This window comes from Lampris incognitus, chromosome 3 (genome assembly GCF_029633865.1).
Source record: "Lampris incognitus isolate fLamInc1 chromosome 3, fLamInc1.hap2, whole genome shotgun sequence".
Lineage (NCBI taxonomy): Eukaryota > Metazoa > Chordata > Actinopteri > Lampriformes > Lampridae > Lampris > Lampris incognitus.
Window position 1 is genome coordinate 117,666,886 of NC_079213.1, and position 19,857 is coordinate 117,686,742.

Genomic DNA, 19,857 nt, shown 5'->3' on the forward strand with positions numbered 1-19,857 from the left:
TGCAGATGACACAGTGATAGTGAGCCTGCTGAAGGAGAATGAAATGTCCGATGGTCCTATCATAGACTGTTTCTCCAAATGGTGTCAGGAAGCCTTTTTGAAATTAAATGTGACTAAGACCAAAGATGTGTGTATTGACTTTAGACGTAATCCCTCAAACCCAGTCAACACTAAGATTAATGGTCATGAGGTTGAAATTGTTGAGTCATACAAGTACTTGGGCACTATAATTGATAACAAGCTGAACTTTGATTGTAATACCAATTTGCTAGGCAGAAAAAGCCAGCAATGCCTTCTTTGTCCGAGGCAGCTGGCTAAGTTCAGTGTCGACAGGTTGCTGTTGACTTTGTTCTACAGATCTTTTATTGAGTTGGTTATTTTTTCTTTATTCGGTTGGTATGCCTCTCTCAATCTTAAACAGAAGAATGCACTAACAAAGGTGATCAAGGTCTGTAGCAGTATCACAGGTACCCAAAAGAAAAGCCTGCCTGATTTATATAACAAGCGGATGTTGTCCACTGGGGACAAATAAAACCTACTTGACTTGACTTAATGTGCTTATCAAAGGAAAAGCAGGGATCGAACGTAACACCCAAGATTTTTGGCTGCCACACTTTGTGAAATCACAGAGTTGTTGATTGTTATTGTTACTTGATTAAATTGGTGTCTGTGTCTAGCAGGGCCAGTGACCAGCATCTTGGTTTTATCTGATTTTAAAAGCAGAAAGTTTAGTGATGTCCAATTTTTCACAGCAGCCAAACAGGCTTCTAAATTAGTCACTTGAGTATGATCATGAGCCCTTATACGTAGGCACATACAGCTGAGTATCATCAGCATAGCATCCATCCATCCATCCATTCATTATCCAAACTGCTTATCCTGCTCTCAGGGTCGCGGGGGTGCTGGAGCCTATCCCAGCAGTTATTGGGCGGCAGGCAGAGAGACACCCTGGACAGGCCGCCAGTCCATCACAGATCATAGCAGTGGAAATGTATTCCATAACTGCATATAATTTGGCCAAGAGGTAAAATATAAAGAGAGACAAGTAGAGGGCCAAGACCTGAGCCCAGAGGTACACCATTTTTAACATCAGAGAAATTGATGTAATATCCGCGTCCTAACTGGGTCTCTCTCATGCTTGGTAGCAAACGCCAAACGTGCTTTTATATGCATAGTTTTGAGCAACGGCTTCTTTCTTGCCACCATCCCATACAGGCCAGATTTATGGAGAGCTGTGATATGGTTGACTCATGCACATTTAGTCCAGTTTCAGCCACTGACCTCTGGAGCTCCTTCAAAGTGACTGCAGGATCATCTGTGGCTTTCCTCACCAGCCCACATCTTGCTCGGACACTTAGCTTTGAGGGGCGGCCTGTTCTACAAAGTGTCTGCGTGGTGTGACACAGCTTCCACTTTTTGACAATGGATCCAACAGTGTTTCGTGAGACATCCAAACACTTGGATATTGTTTTGTGTCCCTTCTGCATTTTAATCACTTTGTCTCTTACTTCAGTATTCTGCTCCTTTGTCTTCAAGTTCTGATGGAGTTCAGGCCCGGCTAATAAACTTAACACAGAGTGCTTTTTATACCCATAAACAAGACTGTTCCTTTAAGATCTTATAGGTGCACACTAATTATGTCCAAGTGTGTTAACCTGTTTGTTTTAGGAATAATTTTGTCATGTTTAAACTTGAAGCTTTCAGAGCACAAGGGGTTGAATACTTATACAAGCACTATATTTTAGTTTTTCATTTATTAATAGAAAGTCAGCGAAACATTATTTTGACTTTGGGAACATGCTGGTAGAGCTTATGGGTTCACAAAAATAATATTGTTCAGGAACAGATGTGAGTATCTTTTATAATCCAGAAATTACTGATGACTGTCAAGGGGGTTGAATACTTTTGCAAGGCACTGTACATGTAAATCCCAAGTTGATGTAGGCTTCATAGAATTTTGTACACCTCGGTTTATTTCTCATTGCTACAGCAGGCTCAGGCACTAGCACTGCTGGTTTCAGACATCTCTCCATTTGAAGACCTACTACCTAAACAAGATATCAAGTAAAACTGTTTTTAAAGGCTAACGTTTTGACGCTGTAATATGGCATGCCTGATTAGAGCAGGATGAGGAGGCTTTATTTTTTGAATTTATAGATAGTAGCCTAATACTCATACAGCTGCTTGTCCTCAAATTTAACAAACATCTCCATTACCCTTTTTTTTTAACTTGGTGTCTTTTTTGGGGGGGGGGATTTTCCCTCCTTTTTCTCCCCAATTGTACTTGGCCAATTACCCCACTCTTCTGAGACATCCCAGTTGCTGCTCCACCCCCTCTGCTGATCCGAGGAGAGCTGCAGACTACCACGTGTCTCCTCCCATACATGTGGAGTCACCAGCCGCTTCTTTTCACCTGACAATGAGGGGTTTCGCCAGCGGGACGTAGCACGTGGGAGGATCAAACTGTTCCCCCTCCCCCCTCTACAGTCATCCCAATTGACCAGAGGAGGTGCTAGTGTAGTGACCAGGACACATACCCACATCCAGCGTCCCTCCCGCAGACATGGCCTGTCTGTAGAGACACCCGACCAAGCCAGAGGTAACACGGGGATTCAAACCGGAGAACCAATGTTATTAGGTAACAGTATAGACCACTGTGCTATCCAGATGCCCTCTGATATGGTATCTATAAAAGCATCACATCTCATTCAAAAGCATAAAACCATTTGTTTAAATATGTTACACAAAATCCCCACACAGATCTCCATAATGGCCAAAGCAGCTTTTTCTAGTCAACGTTGTTAGACAATGATGGGAAGTTCAACATTCAAAAGTAAGAAAAATTGTCAAACTTGTTTCTTGTTACAGAATGCACAGGTATTTTTACAGCTTTTTTTCTTCTAACTTCATTGGAAATTGTGTGCTCAGGTCTCACTTGATCTGGGAAACAAGTTTTTCTTTCCGAAAAAGGAATTTCTATGTCTCTCCTTAGAAACACTATGACCTACCCCCCCGCCCCCAACCGAGGTGTGCCTCACACTTTGAAAATCCCTGGTCTAAATAAATACACTACATGACATTTGAGATGGGGCATTAATCCAGTTCTGACAAGAACTGTTTATTGGGTTTACAGTCACGATTCTAGGTGTCAGAGGTCAGGATGGAATATAGGGAGTTGGAATGAATTGAAGTATACTTTCTGTCCTCATAGAAATTACTGCAAGTGGTTTTCTACCATTATTCTTCTCACTTAATGTATTCCTATGGTGTCCGTCTGTTCTTTACAGGTCCTGCCAAGGTTTGATTCGAGGGATGAGCTGGTTAAAGCTCACATCATGAATGTCAGCTGGTCAGCAGATCACAGGATCATTGATGGAGCCACCATGTGTCGGTTCTCAAACCTGTGGCGGGAATACCTGGAGAACCCTTCCAGCATGGTCTTGGATTTAAAATGATCTTCTCATAAGGATGGTAGACAAAACACTTCACTCACCTGGTTACACCTGGTTACTCTAACTCACATGGTTACACCCTGGACTTGTGGGGACACCAGACTATAAGTCACCCGCCTTGATGTTGTTTATTTTTTCTTTTTCTGAATGTCACCCAGAGTTGCTTTCCTTTTCTTGTTGCCTTTCTGAAACCCATTGTGTCTGATTAGCAGTGTTGCTGATGAGAGGAACCTAACACAGTAGAACATATCTACACAGTGGGATGGATGATCTGTTAGTTAGTGCTTTACTATGTGTCATTTGAAAAAGGACTATTCAGCCTTACTGAGACTGAAGATTTAAGAATCTTCTTTATGCTTCAGGATAACTTGGAATGATCAAATCCAAGAGTGAGTAGGATTATTTTCAAAACAGCTCACCCCCAACCCCCACACACACAATGCTCTGCTAAAACAATAAAACCATGGATTAAAGAAGCAATGTGTTGTGTAGTGGCCCTGACAAGTCCAGTCAGTAACTAATACTTTAAAGTCCAAGTATCTCTGTAGACACTAAATAAAGGATAATTATGGTTCTTATGATGGTTGTCTGAAGCCATTTATGTGAATGTGCTCGGCCTTCCAATAGTATAAAAGCCCTGTTGTGGTCTCTTCAGTCCAAAACCCAAAACAGTGGTCCTGATCCCAGCATGGGATTCTGTTGACACAGGACATCTATACTTCACATTGGTTGTTTTTAATATGGCGTCTACAACTTGTAATCCTCTCCAGAAGATGATAGGTGGCCTGGACATAGCCACGTTGTGTGTTAGTGAAGCTGCTTCTACATTAGGATGATGTCGTAGTGGGAGTAATAAATATTTCAAACAAAGGACAACTGCACTCTTATTTGAGTTGTGTGTTAAAAGAGCTGTCTGCAGAGAGAGCTTGACTTTTCTACACATGCCAGTGTTTCAACCTCCCTAACAGTTATCCTTCATGAGTTATTGGAAACCGTCAAGACATGAATTTTATTTCATCCTTTATTTAACCTTCATTTAATCAGGAAGGCCCCATTGAGACAAGGAGTCTCATTTTCAAGAGTCCTGACCGAACCAGCAGCTGCACACACACATTGAGGTTGAGCCCAGTTAACATGAATAAACAAGTCAGTGCTGTTAAAACAATATTAAAGACTAAAGATCACATGTGCTACTGCTAGGGGAGTCCATCGCCAGTAAATTGAGTTTCTTAAAGGATAAATGATCGGATGTGTCCTTCTGCTAAAGTTGGTACTGTGATTCTTCGCTGGAAGGACAATCACTGCATTGTAAGATTAACGCTGGTTTGAATGGGGAGTCAAAGAGGCCATCTATGTGAAGAGGGAACGACCGTCCCTGAACCGGGGGGGGGGGGGGTCCAAGAGTACATCTGTCACCATCTTACAATGCTGTGATTGCGACTGTTCCTCAATCCTCTGTGAAGAGTACACATGGCCATTGAAACTCTAGTTAATGGTCACACCCATATTTGCATATGAAACTGATCATTGGTTTGGGTCGTTATGCCATTGTATTGTTTATAAGGGTGGGGACACCTGCAGTCAGGTGAGACACTGAATTGACGATAAGGGTGGGGACACCTGTGGTCAGGTGAGACTGAAGAGGTCACTCAGATGATGATGGAACGTTTCTCTCTCAATAAACGTTGTGTCCAGATGAACTGGTTCAGCTTCATGTGATTTCCTTACCTGGATTATTGAGCATGCATGAAGACATTTATCAAGGGAACTGGTTATGGCTATGTCAAATCAAAATTTCTTATTCCAGGATTCCGGGTAGTATAGCTTTCTATTCCGTTGCCTACCAACATGGGGATCAGCGGTTTGAATCCATGTGTTACCTCCGGTTTGGTCAGGCTCTCTCTACAGACACAATTGGCCGTGTCTGTGGGTGGGAAGCCGGATGTGGGTATGTGTCCTGGTCGCTGCACTAGCGCCTCCTCTGGTCGGTCGGGGCACCTGTTTGGGGTGGAGGGGGAACTGGGGGGGAATAGCGTGATCCTCCCACGTGCTACGTCCCCTGGTGAAACTCCTCACTGACATGTGAAAAGAAGCGGCAGGTGACTCCACATGTATGTGAGGAGGCACGTGGTAGTCTGCAGCCCTCCCCGGATCAGCAGAGGGGGTGGAGCAGCGACCACAACGGCTTGGAAGAGTGGGGTAATTGGCCAAGTACAATTGGGGAGAAAAGGGGGAAACCCCCCCAAGAAAAAAATTCTTATTCCATTGGTATAAGAAATTTGTCAATGGAGTAATAGATCATTAGAAACAATCATAATAAGCAATGCTTGCTTTGGACGCCAACAACTTAGCAAAGGCATGGAAGAGTTGGAAGGAGGAGTTTACACTGTACACGGACCTTACCATGCCCGATACAGAAGAAAGTACAAGAGTCAAGCTATTCTACTATCGCATAGGAGAGCGTGGCAGAGAGCTGTTGAACACTCTGGCAGGTGACAGGGCGTCAGCGAGGGGAACACTGAGCTCAATGGTAGCGCTGTTTGACGGACACTGTAATCCAAAGGTAAACGAGACTGTTGAGAGATACAGGTTTTTTATGAGAAACCAAGGATTAACAGAAAACGTTGATAAATACGCCACAGACTTGAGAATGCTAGCCAGTAGTTGTAATGTTGGAGACATTAAAGACTCACTAATAAGAGACCGGATTGTGTGTGGCACAAATAGCTCTCCAATGAGGGAGTGATTACTCAGGGAAGAGAATCTGACGCTTGAAAAATGTCTGCAAATATGTAGAGCTACAGAGCTGTCAAAAGAACAGCAAAACACTACAAGGACAGATAGTAGAGGAAGTGCATGCCCTGAAACAGACAGCCATGAAAAGCAAAGAAAACGAGATCTGTAAGTTTTGTGATAAAACACATGAGAGATGCAAAAACAAATGCCCAGCTTTTGGAAAAAAGTGTAAGTGTGGGAAAGAAAATCACTTTGCTTTACAATGCAAATCAAGAGCAGAGAAGTCAAGAAATATAAGCCAGTGCATGTTGTCTCAGAGCAGGACAGTGACGCATATAAGGACATTATGACCATAACAGAGGAGACTTTAAACAAAGTAGAACGGAGTCACGGCAAAGGCCAACAACTCTATGCAGGAATGATGGTAGGCAAGACACTAGTTAACTTCCAGATAGATTGTGGTGCTACCTGCAATGTGATTCCAGTACATCTCCTAAACACAGACACACAGCTGGGGCACACAAAGAAAGTGCGTGTGATGTATAATAAAACCAGGCTTAGTCCACTGGGTAAATGTAAGATCAAGGTCAGAAACCCCAGAAACAACAGATTGTACAGACTGGAGTTTCAAGTGGTGGACCAGAAAGGCAGAATTCCTTTACTGGGCAGGAAGGCCAGCGAAGCCATGACGTTAATAAAGGTACAGTACGAAAATATCCTGGCCATTGACAGCATAGTGAAAAAAGAACTGAGTCGTGTAACATGTGAGGAGAGATGTGGCAGACACATGACGATGGAGAAAATCAAAACAGAGTTCGAAGATGTGTCCACTGGGGATGGCTGTATGGAGGGGGAATATCGCATTGAAATAGACAACAGTGTACCACCAGTGAAACTGCCAAAGCGCAGAGTGCCAGTTGCTATGGTAGCACCTCTTAAACAGGAACTCAAGGATCTGGAGAAAAGAGGGATCATCACACCAGTAGAGCGGAGCACAGACTGGATAAGTAGTATGGTCTGTAGGGACACCCCATCCCACTTCTTCTTTGCCAACCTCTTCCTCTGTATACTTTGCTGTACTTCCTCATTCCACCACGAAGTCTCCTTGTCTTCCTTCCTCTCTCCTGATGACACATCAAGTACCTTCCTAGCTGTCTCCCTCATTATTTCTGCAGTGGTTGCCCAGCCATCCGGCAACTCTTCACTACCACAGTGCCTGTCTTAACTCCTCCCTGAACTCCACACAACAGTCTTCCTTCTTCAACTTCCACCATTTGATCTTCGGCTCTGCCTTCACTGTCTTCCTCTTATATATCCAAGACTGCTCTATACACCACAGTAGGAGCCCAATCTGTGACAGAAGAAGTACTTCGGACGGTGCTTCTGGAAGTGGAAGGGATCCTCAACTCGAAGCCACTGGGCTACGTCTATTCCAGTCTCACCGACCTTGACCCCATTACACCCCACGTCCTATTGATGGGGCCCTGACGGATCTCTACCCCAAATCGTCTATCCTGAGACAGAACTTATCTATCGGTGCCACTAGAGGCACTCTCAGGTCTTAGCGGACCAGTTCTGGTCTAGTTTCATCAGGAACTATCTTTCTGGTCTGCAAACCTTCCTGGCCTGCAAACCCCCCAGAAGTGGCACTCCACTCCAGTCGACCTCACTGAAGATTCTGTCATGATGCTGGTCGAGCCGCATCTGCCACGAGCCCTCTGGCCCATTGGGCATGTCATCAAAGTACACAAGAGTGCTGACGGTCACGTCAAGTCAGCCGATGTGAGGATCAAGGACTGTGTCTACACCAGACCAGTAGCCTGGCTGGTTGTCTTAACAGCCATTCCAGATAGTGAAGAGGAGCAGAGCCCCCCCCCCCCCGCCCCCATAGACTTTTGTCACCTTTCTGTGGAGCAAATATACTTTATACATTTGGGGGCGGCTGTTAGAAAGGCTCCATTCACAAAGCTGATGATTGACAGATATTGGCCCCGCCCCCAAGACCAGAATCATTCTGGGGCTAGCATCCCAACAGAGACGAGAGAGAAAGTTTGCTACTAGCCTAGCAATATTACATTTATAGTCTAATATTACGAGAAGACGATCTAAGTTGGAGTTTGTTTTTTGATCTGTTGTTGTTCGATGAGGACCATGTAGTCATCCTGTTGGGGCCGAATTCTGTGGGTGCGAAGACGGTTGGTTAGTCCAGTCTGCACCCTGAATATTCTTTGGCAGTGTGAGCATGGGATAGTGGGAGTAGCTGGAGGGTTGCTGGCACGGTCTTTCCTGGCCTGCCTGCAGCTCTCTGCTGCAGCAATCCTGGCAGCTTCATATGTGTTTGCACCATTTCGGACAGCTGCACGCCACTTTCCTCTGTTCAAAGCTTTCTGTTCCCATGTGTCGTAGTTGATGGTGAAGGCCTTTAACGAAACCTTCAAGGTGTCTTTGAAATGCTTGACTACCATGGGAGCGTTTGCCTTGCTTGGGTTCACCATATAACAGTTCCTTTGGGAGCCGGTGGTCTGGCATGCGAACTACGTGTCCCACCCAAACCCAATGAAGCTGTGATTGCATGAGGATGGTGTGTATTTCAGTTTTTTATTTTTAATAAATTTGCAAAAATTTCTACAAAACCTTTTTCACTTTGTCATTATGGGATATTGTGTGTAGATTGATGAGAAAAAAAGGAATTTAATCCATTTTGGAATAAGGCTGTAACATAACAAAATGTGAGGAAAGTGAAGGGGTGTGAATACTTTCCGGATGCACTGTATATATATCCATTATCCAAACCACTTATCCTGATCTGCTCTCAGGGTCGTGGGGATGCTGGAGCCTATCCCAGCAGTCATAGGGCGGAAGGCGGGAAGACACCCTGGACAGGCCTCCAGGTCATCACAGGGCTCTCTCTCTCTCTCTCTCTCTCTCTCTCTCTCTCTCTCTCTCTCTCTCTCTCTCTCTCTCTCTCTCTATATATATATATATATATATATATAACGTGCATGGATAAGTAGACACGTTGGCCCTTGGTTCACGGGTCGGACCCTTTAGTCGAGCGGTCGGTGATGTCTCCCGCGGTGCAGGAAATACGGGATCGCGCTGCGGCGGTTCCTGCGGCTGCCCCCCGAATTCGCTACAATATACAGTGCTGCTTGAAAGTTTGTGAACCCTCCAGACATGGTCACTGTTTTTGTAAAAAACATTAAAATAAGCTTATTACACATACATCCAAATCCCAATTTGTAAAGCACACCTTCCAAATAATGGACACACACACAAAAAGAGATATATTTTCATTATTTAATTCAACAAAGGTGGTTTATTTCACAAAAACTTAAAATTTAACATGTGCAAAAGTATGTGAACCCTTGTATTAGTAGCTTGTGGCTCCTCCTTTTGAGGCCATTACTTCAACCAAACGTCTTCTGTAACCACTAACCAGTCTCTCGCATCTGCTTATGGGGCTTTTTGCCCACTCCTCCTTGCAGAACTCAGCCAGTTGAGAGAGGTTGGAGGGATATCTGGTATGTACCAACTTCTTCAGGTCTCGCCACAACATTTCAATTGGATTAAGATCCGGACTTTGACTGGGCCTATCCAGAGTACGAATCCTCTTTCTCTGAAGCCATTCCTTTGTAGTTTTGCTGGAATGCTTTGGGTCATTGTCTTGTTGCATAATCCATTTTCGTCCCAGCTTCAACTCCCTGACTGATGGCAGGAGATTCTGGTCAAGAATTAGTTGATATGCCAGAGAATTCATGGTTCCTTGGATAATATGGAGTCGTCCAGGTCCAGAAGCAGAAAAGCAACCCCAGACCTTCACATTTGCACCACCATGCTTCACTGTTGGGAGGAGGTTCTTTTCTTCATATGCAGTGTTGGCTTTTCTCCAAACATGTTGGTTTTGATTGTGACCAAATAATTCTATTTTGGACTCGTCTGTCCAGAGAATGGACTTCCAGAAGGCCTCTGGTTTGTCCAAGTGCTCTCTGGCAAAGTTGAAACGAGCAGCTTTGTTATTTTTTGAGAGCAGAGGCTTCCTTCTAGCAACCCTCCCATGAATGTCATGGCTATTCAATTTTCGTCTGATTGTAGACGCATGCACATTTGTCCCAGATGCTACCAGAGAGGTGTGCAACTCTCTAGAGGTGATGTGTGGGTTGGCCTTTACCTGATTTATTATTTTTCTGGTGCTTCTGGGTGATAGTTTTGATGGGCGTCCACTTCTAGGCAGAGTTGCTGTCATGTTGAAGGCCCTCCATTTGTAAATTATTTGTCTTACAGTGGATGGATGGAGCTGGAATCTTTTGGAGATGGTCTTATAGCCCTCCCCAGACTGATGGGCTATCACTACCCTCTTATTCATGTCCTCGGACATCTCCTTTGCTCTCGGCATTGTTGATTTGTATGGGACCACAGTGGTTTGGTTGGTTTCCTCTCTTTTAATTAGTGCAGGCCAAACCCTTTCCCAAGGATGTCTCATTTCATTGGTCTGCTTAAATGATTAATTAAGCACCCAAATGTGTTTCACCCGAGTCTGTTACCTGCTTGACTTAACCAATGCAGCTGGGGGTTCACTTACTTTTGCACATACACTATTCCATGTTTCATGTAGTTTTTGGGCTAATTAAACAAGTCCCACTAAACAAGGACATGCAACTGATAAACATATATCTGACATTTCATACATAAAAACTGGTGATGATAGAATAAGAAAATCATGGTAAAACAGAAAAATCTAAACTGCTCAAGGGGTTCACATACTTTCAAGCAGCACTGTATATATACTTAGCACAAAAAGTAAGGAAATGTGTGTTTGGTAGATTATTTCTTTGTTGTAACAATGCTGCTTGGAAATAAATCTTACACTGTTGGAAAGCCTGTTTATTTCCCTTTTAAATGGGGCCACATTTGTAAGGAACATGCACTTGTGGGATGAGCAGCAGAGCTGAGTATGTGGGTTGCGCCTATGAAAAACTTGCCAAATCTTCTCTGCCAATGCCAAACAGCTGATTTTGCTGTTGACTCTTGTTTTTAGCTTCTGGTACCCCAGGTGCTGACAATCAGCTGCCTGATATTGTGGTGATACACAGTGAGGATAGTCACCAGGGGCTGCTGCTCCTTTAAGGCAGACGTTCAGAGTGCTGACGTAGGACTGCTTAGAGTTTTCCAGAAAGTGGAGCCAACGAGAGATTGTGCTGTATCGGTGTTGTTTTGTGTGGCGAGTAAACGGGATTGACTCGACTCGATCTCTCCGTCTCCTCCTCCCTGCACTCCCACATCGGTGACCCCGCACGTTGACAACGAACATGTCGACCCAAAGCGATGACGACACCGCTCCGGCTCCGAGTGATGCTAACGGTATGGCTCATGTTAGCGCTATCATCTCAGCAGCGACGGTGAAGTAGCCCGAGTTTTGGCAGCACCGTCCCCGGCCATGGTTTCAGCACATTGAGGCCCAGTTCGGGCTGGGAGGAATAACGCGGGACGTTACGAGGTATTTCCATGTGGTGGCGGCGTTGGATGCCCGGACGACCACCCTAGCTATGGGGCTACTGGAAGCCCCCCCCGGCTGTGGGGAAATACGGCGCACTCAAGGCTTCCTTTTGCAGCTCTTCCAGCTGTCGGAGATGGAGAAGGCGGCTCGCCTGTTGTCACTCAACGGACTCGGCGATAGCAAACCTTCCGAGCTGCTGGAGAAGATGTTGGCCGTTTTGGGCTCGGCGGACCCCTCCTTCACTTTCACCCATTTTTCTGCGGCAGCTCCCAGCGCCTGTGCGCACAGCGCTAGCCGGCTCCCCCTCTCCTCCACCAAAGACTACCGCGCTCTGGGTGCGGAAGCGGACAGGGTTTTCCTCGCCAACCGGCAGCAGTTCGTTCATGCGATGCTCCCCGCCCAGACCTCGCCCCCGCCGCTAGAGGACGCAGCGGGTACGGCGGCTGCGGTGGCTGCCCGCCGCCAGCAGCGTGACAGCAGCGGGCTGTGTTATAACCACAACAGATTTGGTGCCAGGGCCAAGCAGTGTCGCCCGCCATGCAGCTTCAGCGTCCAGGGAAACGCCAGGGGGCGCTCACTAGCAGCTATGAGCGCCGGCGATAACAGCAGGCTGTTGTTTATCAAGGACACCTCATCTGGCCGGCGGCTGCTGGTCGATTCGGGCGCTCAGCGTAGCATCCTGCCTGCATCGGCCGCGAACACCATGGCCGGCGGACAAGGCCCCCCGATGGATGCCGCGAACGGCACGCCCATACGTACCTACGGCACCAGGTATGTGGAGGTGTGTTTCGGCGGGCGGCGTTTCGGCTGGGACTTCGTTATGGCCGCGGTGTCGGTTCCCCTCCTGGGCGCGGACTTCCTGTGCGCCTTCAGGCTGCTGGTGGATGTTACGAACTGTCGCTTGATCGATGCTGTCTCTTTCGCTACATACCCGTGCACACTGGGAGGTGCAGGGACCCTCGGCCTGTCAAACATGCTCGCCGCCGAAGACACGTATCAGCGACTGCTCGCAGAGTTCCCTGACCTCTCCACACCTACGTTCTCATCAGCGGTGGCCAAGCACGGCGTGGAGCACCATATTGCCACCGACGGCCCTGTTATGTCTGCACACATCGACAGTGCTGCATTTGATTTGGTGCTGTTCTATTGTGCTGGGATCGATTGGTGATGCCTGCGGGCTCTGGGTTGTTTGATCGGGTCTACCTGTGATGCTGTGTCAGTCTAAATAAAGAATGCCACGGAGAGGTTGTGTCGAGCGACAGCGCTGTGTCCTGACGTGATTTCTAAATACAATATTGGCGACGAGGATGGCTGATATCTCTCTCCCACCACCTGCCCCCTTCCTGGCGTTACCTGGCGAGCCTCCGGTACCATGGACTCGCTGGCTACATAGTTTTGAAAATTACATCATCGCCTCAGGGCTCGACGACGTGAGCCAGGCTAGGAAGATGGCTCTGTTGCTACACTGCTTGGGAGCAGAGGGTCGTCGTGTGCTCGGGACTCTGGGGAACGTCACAAACTTTGACGAAGCTGTGGGACTTATGAGCACCCATTTCGCTGCTCCACAGAGTGCCCTCCTTCGGCGATTTATATTCCGTCAGCGACACCAACTGCCTGGTGAGTCTGTGCAGCAGTATGTAGCTAATTTGCGAGGGCTAGCTAGCTCATGCAAGTTTGGCGCGCTTCAGGACGAGATGGTTCGCGTCCAGCTAATCGAACACACCAACAACGCAAAGGTGCGTGAGACTCTGCTTGGCATCCTGTGCATCATGTTCTTCATACATTCTATGTCCATTATAATTCTGTTACCCTCTTTCAATGTTGTATTACGTAAATTGCGTGAACACAACATCCATTGCACGCTGTCCGTCTTGGGAGAGAGATCCCTCCTCTGTTGCTCTCCCTGAGGTTTCTTCCTATTTTTTCTCCCTGTTAAAGGGTTTTTTAGGGAGTTGTTCCTCATCCAATGAGAGGGTCTAAGGACAGGATGTTGTGTTGCTGTTAAGCCCACCGAGGCAAATTGTAATTTGTGATATTGGGCTATACAAATAAAATGGATTTGATTTGATTTGTTCCATGTTCATGTCTGTCCTGGGAAAATGTTATTCTTGAGTACAGGCAGTAGGGTTGTTTTGACACAACTATATTCCTGAATAACGTTGGAAGACTGCGTGTTAATCTGTCTTCTACTTTCAACCAGGCAAGATCACGGTACATTTGGTCTATACCTTTTCTCATTTAACACCGGAGTACAAGACGTGCTGCTCTATTCTGCACTACCTGAAGCTTGTTTAGCTCCTGTTTTGCTGAACTTGGCCAGATTGCTAGGCAGTAGTCAAGGAGTGACAAAACCAAGGTTTGTATAACCTGTAAGATGGTAGTTGGCATAAGGAAATCGGAGTATCTTCTTATCATAGATATTCCTCCCCCCATTTTTCCAATGATTTTGTTTATGTGATTCTGCCACGATAGTTGTTCATCCAGAATGACTCCTAGAAGTTTAGCCTCAGTAACTTGTTCTATGCAGCTGCCCTTGATAGATATGCTTAATTGGTTCTGACATCTTAATGCATGGTTTGAGCCAAAAACAATAAATTTCATCCTTGATACATTCAAAACTAGATTTTTTGATTGCCCAGTCCAAAATGAATTTCATATCATTTTCCAAGAGAACATTTACCTCATCCACACTGTTTGATGACACATACACTGTGTAATTATCAGCAAACATAGCTAAGCGAGCATTACTCAAAACAAGTGGCATATCATAGGTAAAAATAGAGTAGAGCAATGGGCCCAAACAACTTCCCTGAGGAACACCACACTGTACTGGACAGTACAGTAGAAAAACTACCGTTAAAGTAAACAGTCTGTGTTCTGTTTGATAAGTAGCTCCTCATCCAATTAAGGGTCAAATTATTAAAGCCATAAGCAGCAAGTTTCATTAAAAGCATCTTGTGGCCTATTAAATCAAATGCAGCGCTAAACTCAAGTAGCACAGCACCCACGATCCTTTTCCTGTCTATATCCCTCAGCCACTGATCAGTCATTTGCATCAAAGCAATACTTGTGGAGTGATCTTTTTTTTGTAGGCATGCTGAAATTCAGAGTTAGGTTTGTTAACAGAAAAATCAGATTAAACCTGGTCAAACACAACTCTTTCCATAAGCTTGCTTAGCACCGGAAGAATGCTGATAGGGCGCCTATTAGCACCTGTAAACATGTCCTTCTTGTTTTTGGGTAAGGGAATAACTTTTGCAGCTTTCCATGCCAAGGGACATACACCCTTCTGTAAACTTAGGTTCAAAATATGGTATATGGGTAACGCAATAGGGCCAGAAACCATTACTAAGAGTTTCCCATCAAGGTTATCTAATCCTGAGGGTTTTTCACTATTTACACTACTAAGAAGTGTTTCTACTGTATTCACTTGAACAGCTTGAAAGTCAAATTCACAATCTATATTTTTCATAAAATGGTCATTGCTCAATTGTCTTAAAAGTTTACTATCTGAAGTTATTGTTTCATTTTTAGTTTCTCAATCTTTCCAACAAAATGTTCATTAAAATAGTTAGCAATATCTTGAGGTTTAGTAAGGAAGGTACCGTCTCACTCTAGGAAGGAGGGTGTATTTTCCCCCGATCTACCCATTAGCTCATTTAAAGTTTTCCACAGTTTCTTTCCATCATGTTTAATTTCATTTATCCTATTTTCATAATACCTTCTTTTCTTTTTTTCTATTTATTTTTGTCACTTGGTTTCTTAGTAAACAATATGACTTCCAATCAGTTGCATTACCAGACTTAACTGACTCAGTTTTCATTTTATCCCTCTGGGTCATCAAGGCTTTCAGTTCCTCATCAATCCAAGCTGATTTTCTTTTCCTTACTGTGAATTTCCTAATGGGAGCATGTTTATCAGCCACTTCTAAAAACCTATTTGTAAAAAGTTCAAGTGCTGCATCCACATTATGTATTTTATACACATTATCCCATTGCACCCTATTTATGTCCCTAATGAAATCATTCTCACAAAAGACTTAAAAGATCTTCAGACAACAACTTTAGGTCCAACTTTTGGAACTTTGGCTTTCCTAACAATCGCCACCAAATTGTGATCACTGAAGCCAACTGGAATTGATATAGCCTTTGAGCACATTTCTTTAGCATTAGTGAAAATGTGGTCAGTATTGTGGCGCACCCCTTGACGTCCTTGCGGAGGCCAGGCCAGACGAACTTGGAACCGACCAACTTCACCGACGCCCGAACTCCAGGGTGCGAGAGGGAGTGAATCGAATCGAAAACCCGACGGCGCCAGGCCACTGGAACAACGGGGCGGGGACGGCCGGTGGAGACATCGCAGAGGAGGGCAGGACCGCCTTCCTGCATCACAGCATCCTCTAGCTTGAGACCGGTACGCGTTGACCTAAGGGCATGGACGTCCGGGTCGCTGGGCTGGTCGGCAGCTATAGCGGAGAAATCCACACCGAGGTGCACAGGACACACAAGGACACGCGACAGACGATCAGCAACAGGGTTGGACTTCCCGGCCACATGCTGAATGTCTGTTGTGAACTCGGAGATGGCCGCTAGGTGGCGCTGCTGACGAGCAGACCACGGCTCAGTCACCTTGGACATGGCGAAAGTCAGCGGTTTATGATCCACATAAGCCGTGAATGAGCGACCCTCCAGCAGGAAGCGGAAATGCCGGGTTGCAAGGTGCAGTGTCAGCAACTCCCGGTCAAAAACGCTGTACTTGCGCTCGCTATTCCGCAGTTTGCGGCTAAAAAATGCGAGTGGCTGCCACACATTCACCACGCGCTGTTCAACCACAGCCCCCACGGCTATGTCAGACGTATCGGTTGTTAAAGCTATGGACGCCGTGGGTGTGGGATGGGCGAGGAGGGCAGCGTTAGCCAGGGCGCACTTAGCTCCGTCAAAGGCCTGGACCCGTTCGGGAGTCCAGTCGACAGGGTCGTTAGCCTCCTTAAGCCGCAGGGCTTCGTAAAGTGGCTGAAGGAGGTGGGCAGCGCGAGGGAGTAAACGGTTATAGAAATTCACCATTCCCAAGAATTCCTGCAATGCCTTAACAGAGACCGGGGGGGGGGGGAAATTCCGCCACCGCTTGCACCTTAGAAGGCAACGGGACCGCGCCTTGCGGCGAAATGCGGTGACCCAAGAAGTCAATCACCGGCAGTCCAGACTGACACTTGGCCGGGTTGACTATCAGACCGTGTTCGTCCAGACAACGGAAAACCTGTTTCAGGTGCGCCAGGTGCTCTTCAGCCGACGGACTGGCCACTAATATGTCGTCGAGAGAAACGATCACGAAAGCAAGGTCACGAAACACCGAGTCCATCAGCCTCTGAAAGGTTTGCGCTGCCCCCTTCAAGCCAAAAGGCATGCGCATGAACTCAAAAAGCCCAAACGGGGTGATCACTGCGGTCTTGGGCACGTCCTCTGCGCGCACGGGAACCTGATGATAGCCGCGCACCAGGTCCACCTTAGAGAAGATAGTGGTACCTGCCAGGCGTATGGAAAAGTCCTGTATGTGTGGGATGGGATAGCGGTCATTGGCGGTGACGTTGTTCAGGCGGCGAAAGTCACTGCAAGGCCGCCACGAACCATCCGCCTTGGGCACCATGTGAAGCGGCGAGGCCCACGGGCTGTTGGAACGCCTCACTATACCCAGACGCTCCATGATGGCGAACTCCTCCTTAGCTGGAGCCCATTTTACCGCGTCGAGGCGCCGCGCGCGCGCCAAAACTGGCGGTCCCAGAGTGGGAATGAAATGTTGTACCCCGTGTTTAGTAACCGCGGTGGAAAAGGCAGGTGGACTCACCGATGGAGAATCCGCCAGCAAGCGCTGAAAAACATCACCTAATGCTAAAAAGTTAGCGTGTGTTAACGGCCCGGCTCCCCCTGTCTCGCACGGAACAGTGGCGAAAGACACAGCATCAATTAAACGGCGGTTTGCAACATCAACCAGCAGACCATTAGCACACAGAACATCCGCGCCGATAATAGGAACAGTAATGGCGGCGACTACAAAGTCCCGCTCAAAATGGCGCCCGTGGAAACAAACAGTCACCAACCTTGTGCCAAACGTCGCAATGGACGAACCGTTAGCTGCACTTAACTGTGGGCCGCCGCCTTCGGCCGACCTGTCTGTCTTAGCAGGAGGGAGTAGGCTCTGTTGCGAGCCTGAGTCCACCAGAAACCGTCTTCCTGACATCGAATCCTTGATGAAGAGCAGCTCACTACGTCCGCCAGCGCCCACAGCTGCTACTGAGCGCTGTCCTGGAGTTTCCCGCCGCCTCAAACGTGCACGGAGGGACGCAGCGCCTCGCCTTGCCGCCGAACCGCTGGTGGAAGAAACAGGCCGCTCCCGCGCCGTCTCCGGGCAGTCACTCCAGCCACCACCGCCGGGTCCGCGTCCCCCGACGCCGGCTGCAGAGGCTCCGATGCCACACTCTGCACAGAGACCCGTCTGGTAGCCAGCAGGACCCGATCGGCCTCCTCAGCCAAACCTCGGCAGTCACCAGCAGCCAGACACGGGGAGTTAGCCAAAGCCGCGCACACAGGAGACGGGAGCTGGCGCAGGAAAACGTGCCGGAAAAGGAACCCACCTTCGTCTGAGCCTAGCAGCGACAGCATATTGTCCATGAGATCCACAGCCGTCCCGTCGCCCAAACCGGATAGGGAAAGGATCCTATCTGCCCTCTCTGCCACTCGTCGGCTTGACCCTTTAGTCTAGCGGTTAGCGATGTCTCCTGCGGTGCGGGCGATACAGGTTCGCTTCCCGGCCGCGGCGGTTGCAGTGGTTGCGTTGGCCCCGAAGTCGCTACAATATTTTAATTAAATTGTCTCAGAGAAGAAAGTAAATATGGACAGCGCAGACCTTTGACATTTTATTAATAGCTATTTGGTGTCCTGGACCATCTAGAGCAATGGTTCTCAAACTTTTTCTGTCATGCCCCCCTTTGGAGGAAGAAACATTTTCATGCCCCCCTCCAACTAAATTGTGACAAAATGGACCAAGTTTAACTTTAAATAACATTGACATCATGAACATTCCTTTCACTTTTCGTTCAGTAATTTCTGTTGTGTCTTTGTAGATTTAAAGAAAGCATACGACAGGGTGGCGAGAGAGGAGGTGTAGTATTGTATCAGGAAGTCAAGAGTTGCAGAGAAGTATGTACGAGTGGTGCAGGATATGTGTGAGGGAATGGTGAGGTGTGCGGTTGGAATGACAGATGGGTTCCTGTCACCAATGTGGTAGGATGAGGAAAAACACAGGAGACGAAGGCGAGTTTAATGTTTATTCCTCAACTCCAAAAACCAAACTGCAGCAGGAACAACCTTGCACCAGCGAGGCCGAAACGTAAACCACGCCCCCAGCCCCCAGCCCTGCTGGGTGAGAGGAACAGCCCCCAGTGTCTGCCACACTATTACGTTAAACTCCCGTCAGCTGACAATCAAACGCTCCTTGTTCAGGATGAGTCTCAATACAAACAACTTTTACACTCAGGATGAGTCTCAACACTAACGACTTTTACACTGAGGATGAGTCTCAACACAAACAACTTTTACACTGAGGATGAGTCTCAACACAAACAACTTTTACATTGAGGATGAGTCTCAACACAAACAACTTTTACACTGAGGATGAGTCTCAACACAAACAACTTTTACATTGAGGATGAGTCTCAACACAAACGACTTTTACACTGAGGATGAGTCTCAACACAAACGACTTTTACACTGAGGATGAGTCTCAACACAAACGACTTTTACACTGAGGATGAGTCTCAACACAAACGACTTTTACACTGATGAGTCTCAACACAAACGACTTTTACACTGAGGACGAGTCTCAACACAAACGACTTTTACACCGAGGATGAGTCTCAATACAAACGACTTTTACACCGAGGATGAGTCTCAACACAAACGACTTTTACACCGAGGATGAGTCTCAACACAAACGACTTTTACACCGAGGATGAGTCTCAACACAAACGACTTTTACACCGAGGATGAGTCTCAACACAAACGACTTTTACACTGAGGATGAGTCTCAACACAAACGACTTTTACACTGAGGATGAGTCTCAACACAAACAACTTCTACGTTTGTATTCAGCCACGCCGAGCAACGTAAACGATCTGC

The 19,857-nt window shown here is 46.8% G+C and overlaps 1 protein-coding gene across 2 annotated transcripts in view; it reads left to right on the forward strand.

Moving 5' to 3' along the window:
* The window catches only part of dbt (dihydrolipoamide branched chain transacylase E2), a 78,739-nt gene extending 73,598 nt beyond the window's left edge, over positions 1-5,141 (forward strand). For both annotated transcript variants that reach the window (XM_056277529.1, XM_056277531.1), the window contains one exon: positions 3,288-5,141. In XM_056277529.1, coding sequence (XP_056133504.1) covers positions 3,288-3,455 — 168 coding nt within the window. In that variant the 3' untranslated portion in view covers positions 3,456-5,141. The remainder of the gene's footprint in view (positions 1-3,287) is intronic.
* The last annotated feature ends 14,716 nt before the right edge of the window (positions 5,142-19,857 follow it).